The sequence below is a fragment of the Macrosteles quadrilineatus genome, unplaced genomic scaffold (assembly GCF_028750875.1).
Source record: "Macrosteles quadrilineatus isolate MER2022 unplaced genomic scaffold, UCM_ALF_1.0 Scaffold_4__1_contigs__length_99947679, whole genome shotgun sequence".
NCBI classification, from domain to species: domain Eukaryota; kingdom Metazoa; phylum Arthropoda; class Insecta; order Hemiptera; family Cicadellidae; genus Macrosteles; species Macrosteles quadrilineatus.
The window spans coordinates 88530037-88542232 of NW_026542597.1; the positions used below are offsets into that span (position 1 = coordinate 88530037).

Here is a 12196-nt window from a genome sequence, read left to right on the forward strand (position 1 = left end):
AGTTCAGATAAAAGGTTTAGGTAGTGTATGATACCCAAGCTAAATATAACTATTGATATGTAAACAACCTACTTTGTAAAAAATCTATGTTTAGGTTTAATGAATTAAGCATTTTGGTACAGGGTGGGGCAGCATAACTTCCTTTTTCAAAGTTTAATAAAACGCATTGTATGAGTCAGACAAACTTTATTTGGTTTTTATTATGTAAGTACATTCCTAAAGTTTTGTTTTACGTAGTTTTGAAGGTAAAATCATGCAGGTGACGTCTCCCATTCTAGATACATTGAGTATACCGATTTCTGATGTGTGTCATTACGCTTTCAAGCATAGCAGGCATTATCTTGGAAATTTCTCGCTGGATCTTTTTTTTTAAATCTTGAAGGATCCTTGGACGGTTCACATAAACGCGGGACTTCAAAAACCCCATAGAAAAAATCGCATGAGGACATATCAGAAGATTGATCAGGCCATTGCAAATCACCCCTTGATCGCAACATTGAAGCTCACACTGCCTCAATGTTCTCAGGTAATCTAATGGGCCATGGGGCTCAAGTTTTTAGTTTTGTTGCACTTGCAGGATGTCTAAACGTATTGAACCTAATATCAATTGATTTCAGGTCCGGAACAGGAGCCAACGGGGCTAAATTAAACCGATTTCGAAAGGCGCACTGGGCTGCAATCACTGAACATCCACTCAAAAAGTAGGCATCAACAGCGAACGCACGCTTCTCAATGTCCAACCCATAATGGCGACTAAACTATGCAAGGACAAAACTTTATAGCCTCGCCCCTCAAAGGAGACTGCTAGCTCTTCGCTATAACATGAACAAACAAAATGGCGCACATTTATAAAATTAAAAGAAGTTATGCTGCCCCACCCTGTATTTCACTAAAGTTAACTTTAAGTAGAGTCAGACTTGTCAACGTTTTCAAGACATAATTTCTCCATATTTTGAGTAATATAGGTATAGTTTCACCTTTAAAAAATTACTCCATCAGACATACATTGAGAAGGTAGAAATGTTGCTATAATAACATAACTCCACTGGGGATTAGCAAATATGAATATTAGAGGTTGATGAGTGATAGATGCCCACCAAAGTACAAAAAAAGAAGTCCCCACTCTGTTAAAAAAAGACTGTTCTTCGGGCTTATCATATCCATTACATTCATATACTATTATTATAAAGCAAAGTATTAAATCCCCGTCAGACATAGTTTTATTTAGCATCTCAATATTTGGAATGGCATGTGTACAACCCTCATTTTGTTCATCATAAGATATTTATGAGCTATCAATATTATTGTTAAGCCTTGATAAAATGATAAATAAAGATTTTACAAAAATTAAATGTCTAATGAAGTCTGGTCTTTTTCAGAAGTGGCAAAAGACTTTCCCAGACTTAGAGAAAATAAACTCAAGTTCCTCGCAGTAAAGCTTCATATAATGTCTGAGATAAGATTGTACTACGAACAGCAGATAAAAATGGTATTCTATTAAACACTATATAAAGAACAGATGAAAGTAAATTATTGCTTTGTAAAACTATTATATTACTGTACAATTAACATTTATGCTGTAGGATTTAAAATATCTTCAACACAACAAGATTTAAGCAAGAAATGTTTTAAAATTGTAGGGATCTCTATGTAAATAACAAACTTTAAACAAATCCTACATTTAAATGAACGTACAAATCATAACTGACAAATTAAGTTATCTATTTACTTACTGGGTCATCTGACAAGTACTATAAAGTTAGGAAGTAAATATGTTAAAGCTTCCGTATAAGTGTGCATTTTGTAAAATAATTGTTTCACCTCAGTGGAAAATGAGGAATCATATATTAGAACATACTGGTGAGCGCCCCTTTAAATGTTTGATATGTGAGAAAACCTTTATCAAACTACATCAAGTAAAGAGTCATTTGTTAAAACACTCTTGGGAGAGCCCTTATAAGTGCACTATATGTGAAAAATCATTTAAAACCAAAAGCATTTTGCAGAGACATGCATTGATGCATACTGGAGAGCGACCTTATAATTGCACTACATGTGGAAAATCCTTCAAAGCCAAACGTGATTTGAGAAGACATGCATTGATTCATGCTGAAGAGCGACCTTTTTATAAGTGCACTACGTGTGGAAAATCTTGCACGACCAAAAGCAGTATGAAGGCCCATACAAAGGTTCATATTGGTGAGCGGCCTTATAAGTGTGATACATGTGGAAAGTCCTTCACAGCCAAAAACCATTTGAATAGACATACATTGGTTCATACTGGAGAGCGACCTTATTATAAGTGCTCTACGTGTGGAAAATCTTTTACAACCAAAAGCAATATGGTGACCCATACAAAGGTTCATAGTGGAGAGCGGTCTTATAAGTGCACTACGTGTGGAAAATCTTTTACAACCAAAAGAAATATGGTGACCCATACAATGGTTCATACTGGAGAGCGGCCTTATAAGTGCGCTACGTGTGGAAAATCTTTTACAACCAAAAAATATATGAATTCCCATACAAACGTTCATATTGGAGAGCGACCTTATAAGTGTGATACATTTGGAAAGTCCATTACAACCATAACCCTTTTGAATAGACATACATTAGTTCATGCTGGAGAAGCATCTTTTAAGTGCACTACATGTGGAAAATCCTTCAAAGCCAAAAGCGATTTGAGAAGACATGCATTGATTCATACTGAAGAGCGGCCGTATAAGTGCACTACATGTGGAAAATCCTTTCAAACTAATCACGATTTGAGAAGACATGCTGTGATTCATACTAGAGATCGACCTTATAATTGCACTACATGTGGAAAATCTTTCAAAGCCAAACGTTATTTGAGAAGACATGCATTGATTCATACTGGAGAGCGACCTCATTATAATTGCACTACGTGTGGAAAATCTTGCACAACCAAAAGCAATATGATGACCCATACAAAGGTTCATACTGGAGAGCGGCCTTATAAGTGCGCTACGTGTGGAAATACAACCAAAAAATATATGAATTCCCATACAAACGTTCATATTGGAGAGCGACCTTATAAGTGTGATACATTTGGAAAGTCCATTACAACCATAACCCTTTTGAATAAACATACATTGGTTCATGCTGTAGAAGCATCTTTTAAGTGCACTACATGTGGAAAATCCTTCAAAGCCAAAAGCGATTTGAGAAGACATGCATTGATTCATACTGAAGAGCGGCCGTATAAGTGCACTACATGTGGAAAATCCTTTCAAACTAATCACGATTTGAGAAGACATGCTGTGATTCATACTAGAGATCGACCTTATAATTGCACTACATGTGGAAAATCTTTCAAAGCCAAACGTTATTTGAGAAGACATGCAATGACTCATACTGAAGAGCGGCCGTATAAGTGCAGCACATGTGGAAAATCCTTTCAAACTAATCACGATTTGAGAAGACATGCTGTGATTCATACTAGAGATCGACCTTATAATTGCACTAAATGTGGAAAATCATTCAAAGCCAAACGTTATTTGAGAAGTCATGCATTGATTCATACTGGAGAGCGACCTCATTATAATTGCACTATGTGTGGAAAATCTTTCACAACCAAAAGCAATATGAAGGCCCATACAAAGGTTCATATTGGTGAGTAGCCTTAAGTGTGATATATGTGGAAAGTCGTTCACAACTAAAAACCATTTGAATAGACATACATTGGTTCATACTGAAGAGCGGCCTTAATTGCACTACATGTGGAAAATCCTTCAAAACCATTCACGAATTGAGGAGACATACAGAGGTTCATACTGGATAGTGGTCTTATAAGGGCACTACATATGTAAAATCCTTCATAACCAATCACGAATTGAGGAGACATACAGTGGTTCATACTGGATAGTGGTCTTATAAGGGCACTACATGTAGAAAATTATTCAAAACCAATCACGAATTGAGGAGGCATTCAGTGGTTCATACTGGATAGTGGTCTTATAAGTGCACTACATGTGGAAAATCCTTCAAAACCAATCACGAATTGAGGAGGCATACAGTGGTTCATACTGGATAGTGGTCTTATAAGGGCACTACATGTGGAAAATCCTTCAGAACCAATCACGAATTGAGGAGGCATACAGTGGTTCATACTGGATAGTGGTCTTATAAGGGCACTACATGTGGGAAATCCTTCAAAACCAATCACGAATAGAGGAGGCATACAGTGGTTCATACTGGATAGTGGTCTTATAAGGGCACTACATGTGGAAAATCCTTCAAAACCAATCACGAATTGAGGAGGCATACAGTGGTTCATACTGGATAGTGGTCTTATAAGTGCACTACATGTGGAAAATCCTTCAAAACCAATCACGAATTGAGGAGGCATACAGTGGTTCATACTGGATAGTGGTCTTATAAGGGCACTACATGTGGAAAATCCTTCAAAACCAATCACGAATTGAGGAGGCATACAGTGGTTTATAGTGGATAGTGGTCTTATAAGTGCACTACATGTGGAAAACCCTTCAAAATCAATCACGAATTGAGGAGGCATACAGTGGTTCATACTGGATAGTGGTCTTATAAGTGCACTACATGTGGAAAATCCTTCTAAACCAATCACGAATTGAGGAGGCATACAGTGGTTCATACTGGATAGTGGTCTTATAAGTGCACTACATGTGGAAAATCCTTCTAAACCAATCACGAATTGAGGAGGCATACAATGGTTCATACTGGAGAGCGGCCTTATAAGTGCACTACATGTGAAAAATCCTTTAAATCCAATCAGGAATTGAGGAGGCATACAATGGTTCATACTGGAGAGCGGCCTTGTAAATGCACTACATGTGGAAAATCCTTCACAACCAAACACTCTTTGCATATACATACATTGGTTCATACTGGAGAAGCATTCGCAACCATGAGCTAAACTACTGTCATTGACTTTATATCTACACAAGATATAAAGTGTAGATATAAAGTCAATGCTACTGTGCTAGATAGCTCACAATAGTTTAGCCATTCTCCACTAGATGTGCTTTTAACAGTTCACCTGTTTACCGCCTAGATAGCTCACGACAGTTTAGCCATTCACCACTAGATGTGCTTTTAACAGTTCACCTGTTTACCGCCTAGATAGCTCACGACAGTTTAGCCATTCACCACTAGATGTGCTTTTAACAGTTCACCTGTTTACCGCCTAGATAGCTCACGACAGTTTAGCCACTCACCACTAGATGTGCTTTTAACAGTTCACCTGTTTACCGCCTAGATAGCTCACGACAGTTTAGCCATTCACCACTAGATGTGCTTTTAACAGTTCACCTGTTTACCGCCTAGATAGCTCACGACAGTTTAGCCATTCTCCACTAGATGTGCTAGTAATAGTTTAACATCTTACCACAGATAACACTGTAATCCCTTTACTGTTGTTTTATTTTGAAGCAAATTAATTGGTTAATTGGTATACTTCTAATAAAGTGTTGTATTAATTATCTTAGAAAATACCTATTTTTTGTATTAAATTTTTCACTTTGATTTTTAAAATTGTTTTAGACTAGTAAATATATCATAGTTTGTTTAAGTATTGTGTTGTAGCCCAGAACAAATCTCTAATATAAAATATTATAAAATAAAAGTAAATGTATTTAAAGAATTTGGTTTTACTTGGACTAATATATATTGTTATAATATTTTATAATAAATTATTCCTTGTAAGATTATTACTTTACATAATCTTGAAAACACTTGTATTATTTTTGTATCTTAAGGAATTGTCAATAATCTTTTTAACCATCATTAAATAATTAATTATAAATATATTTTAAAGATAATATCTTTTATACAGTCATGATTAAGTCAAAACAGATTGGGAGGAGCTATTAGTTTACAACAGTAAACGATTCAACACTTGTGACATGAATATTTCACAACAGTAGAATGCTTAGTGCACAAATATTTGCTGACCTATGTAGGAATACACTATACCTTGATTTACTTGAGTTAGTGAGTCTAATTCTCTTATTTATTGAGTTTTATAGAATGCTTCAACTGAAAAGTCTAAAAACAGTTACAAATGTTTGTAGTTTATATAAAATGAATCAAACAAGTCTTATTGGTTATCAACCTGTTCAAAATAACTAACTTGTACTAAGATGTCCTAACAGTAAAATACTCCATGGACAAATATTTGCTGAACAATGGAATAGTAAACTTTGGTTTGTTATTTTAAGCTTTAATTGGGATAGAATTTCACCTACATTCTCTGGCAACTGTGATCCAATATACCAATAAATGCTCAACCTTTATTATTTAGTCTTTTTAAATACTTATATATTGTTGTTATAGTAATTGAAAATTTTATTTTTTATGTTGTTATTGCATGGTATGAAATTGTAAGTTAGATTGAAGTGAATGGACAAGAAGAAACCCACTGAAGAAATTATTATAAGTGCATGAACTGCTTCAATGTAAATGGTGTACACTGTATTGAAGCATGTAAATAAAATAAAATAAACATTCTTTGGGAAACAGCTCATGTTACTCAAATATTTTAATAAATAATCAACTAGATACAACTGCAATCAAATGTATCAGTAGATGCTCATATTCTTGGGAATTTACCATGGCAATCTAATATTTTGAATCCACAATTCAAGTATACACGAGAAATTCTTAATAATTACACATCTAATAGTCTAAATTCATCAATTCTCCTCAGGAAAGCTTTCCAGAAAAAGTATTAGCTACAAGAACTAGACTGGTAGCTTGTTAAGAAGCCAAAATATTGTGTTACAAATATAGTCTGATGTATCACATATTAAAAAACACCCTATTAGCTCACAAGCTACAGGGGGAGAGGCCTCCAGCAGTATTCTCTAGTCTTTCAGTGGAGTGTATCAGTAGATAGGAGATAACAGATGATAACACACTCCACTGAAAGACATGTCATTCTGTAAGTCTTCTCTGTCTTTCAGTGGAGTGTGATGGAAGTGAGATCTAATTCTTATCATCTGTTATCTCCTATCTACTGATACACTCCACTGAAAGACTAGAGAATACTGGTAGAGGCCTCTCCCCCAAGATTAGCTTCTATAGGGGTAGTTACTGAAGGGTTGTTTCTAGAAGCTACTTGAGTGTTCCTTAAGAGGTAATAGTGTGGTTTTCAAGAGGTAATAGCCTTAAATAGTTTATCTAGTAACTTGATTAAAAAGACCTTTTAAAATGGAATACTTAATTACTTTTATCTTGAGAGTATTTTGAGAGCTTAAGAGGAAACAGAATAGCTACTAGAGTGATTTTGAGAGCTTAAGAGGTAATGATGAGCTACTGCAGATAATTAATTGTAATTGTTATGCAGATAATTAGCAGCAATTGGATTGTTTTTATTTGGATGTGATTTTGGAACTTATTAGTCCACGAATTAATAGCCTTAAGTATTAACCTGATTTTGACTATAATGAGTTATCCTCAGAGAATATAGTATTAGAATATTATATGATTGGTAGTTTTACAAATATTTGAGTAACAATATACTCAAAGAATATGAGTATTTACTGGTATTCCAATGGCTAATGAATGGACAAATTGCCACAGTTCTATAGTAACTAAGCTCAATTGTATCAAAACAAACTAGTATACTATTCCATTGCCCAGCAAATATTAGTTCAATCAGCATTTTACATTTGTAAACATTACAGTATATTTCAGTATTTTGATCTGGTTGATATTTAATATTACATTAGTAAATGAAATAAATAATTAAACATTTAGTACCCTTTTCCTTATCGCTTTATTTAATTTAGAGTTATGAGGGAGACATATGTATTCTTTTTTTAATTTCTCTTCTTTTTTGTTTTGTTTCTTAATTTTGTTCTTTATCATATTATCAATAAGATTGTCCTTTTATCCATTTTTGGCTGCAATATATTTTATTATCTTCTTTTCTTTTTCAAAATTTGTTTTGTTTAGTGGCAATGTAATTAGTCTGTAAATCATAGAATGAAATGCTGCCATTTTTTGTTGCCATGGGTGGTTTGATGATTTGGTACTATTAATTTAGTAGTGGTTGTTTTTCTAAAAAGATCAAATTAGTGTTTTTCGTCAATTTTTGAGATTGTTAAGTCCAGATAATTGATTTTTTCTTGTTGGGCATCTTTGGTAAACTTTATATTTTTAGATATAGAATTTATGTATGTTAGAAGTGTGTCACTCTCAGTTTCAGATCCTTCAAATAAGCAAATAACATAATCAACGTACCTGTACCAATATATGACTTAATATTACAGTATTACCAGTTGATTTATTTTTGCACACATAAATTTGTGTTAAATGTTTACATACCTTTGTTTATTTATAAACTAATGGATACCAATAGTGCTATAAATATTCTACCATTACCATCTAGTTCTCTATAGTAAAATGGTAATTGATAAGGAATGGTTGTCAAAAAACTATACATAAATTTTGCATAAATTAACTAAATTTTGTTTTAGGATAAATAAGTATATACATGGTATAATTTAATGTCTTTATTTAAAACCTCAACAGATGACAAACAATGATCAATTTCTCAATGATTTTTATATACTATCTTGTTGACTTTTATCTCACCTCACATAGAATGCAAAAACAATTATTTTTCCTTGATTATATTTTAATTCATTTATTTATCTCCCCATCTTTAAGATGATATATCCCTGAAATACCAAAATTCTTCATCTTCCCCATGACTTGCATTGATCCAAAATTCTTCTGCAGTAGTCATCTCCAAGATTTCTTATAAAATTCCCAATAAAGGATTTGGCTAAATGCAATTTGAAACATTCCAATAGCCTTTTATTTTTTTTTCTCTAACTCACAGAAAAACAATTTAACTACTTGATGCTTAAACTGATTAACAGAATCATATTATACTGTAGTATCAAAAATATTTCAAGTATTGCGACCATTGCAACCATCGGCTGCTCTTATAACACTTGAAAACTCATAATACCATCAACTAGCTCAGAGGTAAGGCATCGGGCCCATAAGTCAAAGGTCATGGGTTCGAGACCCATCTAGTGCAAAAAATTTTGTTCTAGTTTTTTTACAAATTTTGTTTTTTATGACCTATTTAATCACTTTACTCAACTGATAACACAAAATAATAAATATTTAGTATGAAAATCATTCTTGAATGATTTTCATACTAAATATTTATTATTTTGTGTTTTTATGTTTAGGCTGAAATATTGAAACAATATAGAAACCATGTTAGATACTTAAAAAATAAACAATATTTATTTTGCCTTGTTTTAATATATTTCAATATTGACTCAAATATTTACCGATAAATGTCTTTTGTTTCAAATCAATATTTGAGTGAAAATTTAAAAACGTACGTTTTCATGTCCCTGGCCTTTTACTTCGTAGATACTGGATTTGTAGTTTATTATTATGTGTTTTAATATTTTTTGGGACGGGGGCAACATGTTACACACATTTATTTGGTTTTAAATAGGTTCTAGGTATTTTTTTCGTATTTTTAAAGTCTCGAAATTCACGACCATGACGTGTCCCTAGGGTACATTTTCCAACTTTCACGCAGTTTTTAGACTAATTATTCATGCCGAAATATTTAAAGCCATATTTTTATGTCATCAATGGTTATTAAACTTACAAAAAAGGAGCATATTATAATTTTATTGTCATTACAAACTGACTACCATGACAAAATAAGTCTGTCCCTCGATTTGGCGTCACGACCATTTGGGGAAAATTTTCAACTTTGGAGCACGACAGTGGCAAGCCTGGCGTCGATGGAGTCAGTTGGTTTTAGAGAGTAGTTCGGGGTGTACGTCAGGATTGTAGTGCCGGTCGTTTCGAGTTGAAAGGAGGAATTACAAGATTAATAAAGGAAAGATAGTGTTTTTTGTAATTTTGGTGTGTCCATGACCGTACGTAGTCATTCAATGAAGTAGACATGGTGTTAATTTTTGTTTATAAGATATTTCAATTGCTAGATTAACCTAGAAGTCCACTTTGTATCCTCGAACATGAGGTGCAGGGCTACCGCCAGAACAGAGCCAAATAACACGTAATTTCACGACCAAAGTTTCACGACCATCGCGGGTTTTTTCACGACCAATCCAGCCTTATGGATTATAGTGTGTTTGGTCGTGACAATAACTTTAATATAATTGTAAATTGAACAGTTTAGTTCAATTGAAACACATATTTTTATTATAACTAACAGGATAATTGAAGGATTGTTTAGAAAGATTTAGATTATTCCAGACAATTCACGACCGTACCGCTTGTCCCTGACCATCACGTTTATGATTTCTATCATAAAAATTTCAAAAGTTAAAATATCTTCATATTTCAATGTTTTATACACAAAAGAAGCACACCTCTATACAAACATAACGATTTTTCGGGTCTCAGGTAAGTTTTTTCGGAGTTATACAAACTTAAAAAGATTTTATTGGCTTTTTTTCAATTTTTTGAGTTTTTTTATTTTTTTCTAGAAAGACCAAATATACCAAAAGCTCAGTGACCTTTTTATTGTATAATGGCCATAAAAGTAAATTAGTTTATAGCAAAACATAGTTATAAAAATAGTATTAACTATTTTTAATATTCATTTAAACGTCCGTTATGGTCGTGACAGGATTTTGTGTTTTTCCACTAAAGATGCTCTTTTAAAAAGAAACTACCAAAGATATTGCGTTACCATGGACATTTTATGAAACTTCAAATGTTAATGAAATAAAAAAAATAATAGACGTTTTGAAAAAAGTGGAAAAAAATTTGCAAAGTGCTTTTCCTGAAAACGTACGTTTTTAAATTTTCACTCATTTGTAAAATGTTATTGCAATATTAAATCAATAGTTTTTAATATTGGGTAAATGTCGATTCAATATATTTTACAATATTGTTTATAAATTTTCTTGCTACTTGGGTAGTGCCATACGGGCCATGAGATAACAACATGGCTCATCAATTACTTACTTTCCGTGTCCAGAAATCAGACTTCGCTACCAAAAATTAGCTACCGATATGGCTTTGTCATTCGCTTGTAAGATCATCTATTGCAAGACTGGTCTAGGCGTGGACAGATCAGCAGATGGCCAGGATCCTGAACAGCACCACACGCACACAAGATGTTTTCTTCGTCTGTTAAGAGACCCTATTTCTGCATGTTTGTCTTGCATTTCGGTACCTCGACCCTGAACGATTTAGGGTCTTCCACACCATGTAATGTAGGTTTCCACCAGGAGCGAGTTCCTCCCTGGCTGGTATGGGAGAGTTAGTCAACGTGGCCTCCCACCTTGCCACCCGATTGCTTGTTTTCCTAACCTAGCTTTTGTTTTTAAAAATATGTTTCTGTTAGAAGATGAGTGAAATGGATAATGCAAAGTTTTGTTCGTAACACCCTGTATATTGTCGGGTCAGGTAAAATCTTGTACGTTACACGTTACGCCAGAGCGTGTTTACATCAATTAGGTGAATTATGCAACTCGCTTCCATTCGTTGCTCCATTCACCTGCGTGAAGTAAAAACGCTCTTACTACACTTGTAAGGTAAATAGCTATTACCCCACACTATACGGTTTTAACAAGCTTACCACGGAGGGATTTAGTCCAGTAAACAGCTGTTGCCGCCAGCTTAATCAAATGGGGGTTCATTACGTAGGCCTACATAGGTCTCATTATGAATAGTTATTGTTAGTCCTTTAGTTGGTGGGAATACATAAATAAGGGTTTGTTCAGATTTTTTTTGTTAAGTTAGCTTAGAGTAGTATAGCGTAAAATATCGTACGTCACTTCTCCAAAATGTTTTTAACTCAATACTCGTTTATTGAACTTATTTACCGGACTCATAAGGTAATCCCGCACTCGACTTCGTTCTGTAACCACTAACCAGAACCACTGGGCTAAAATGCACAAGAAATGAAACTGGAAATCGTGACGTCGAGGCTACGTCCCGTAAGCCTTGCGGGAACTCAACCCGTCTGGCCTCATTGGCAAATACTTGGCATGGCAACACTGTACGTACGTACGTTTGTTTTTGTTTGTTGAATTAGTAAACTGGTACCATAACCATAGATATAGTATAGACATAGACCTAACCAACACAAGTCTGTTTTATCTATGGTATAGATAAAACGTTGCTTGCTTAGTCTATGCTGGTTCTGGTACAGACAGAGGACAGAAGTACACTACACTAG

The 12196-nt window shown here is 34.0% G+C and overlaps 1 protein-coding gene across 11 annotated transcripts in view; it reads left to right on the forward strand.

The window, feature by feature from the left end:
- The window catches only part of LOC128991523 (gastrula zinc finger protein xLCGF3.1-like), a 66533-nt gene that overhangs the window by 36058 nt on the left and 18279 nt on the right, over window positions 1-12196 (forward strand). For 10 of the 11 annotated variants that reach the window (XM_054414478.1, XM_054414471.1, XM_054414474.1 and 7 more), the window contains one exon: window positions 1380-4819. In XM_054414478.1, the coding sequence (XP_054270453.1) occupies window positions 1773-3638 (1866 nt within the window). In that variant the 5' untranslated portion in view covers window positions 1380-1772 and the 3' untranslated portion in view covers window positions 3639-4819. Of the gene's footprint in view, window positions 1-1379; window positions 4820-12196 lie in introns of those variants that run through there. The other variant, XM_054414482.1, reaches the window with a different exon arrangement.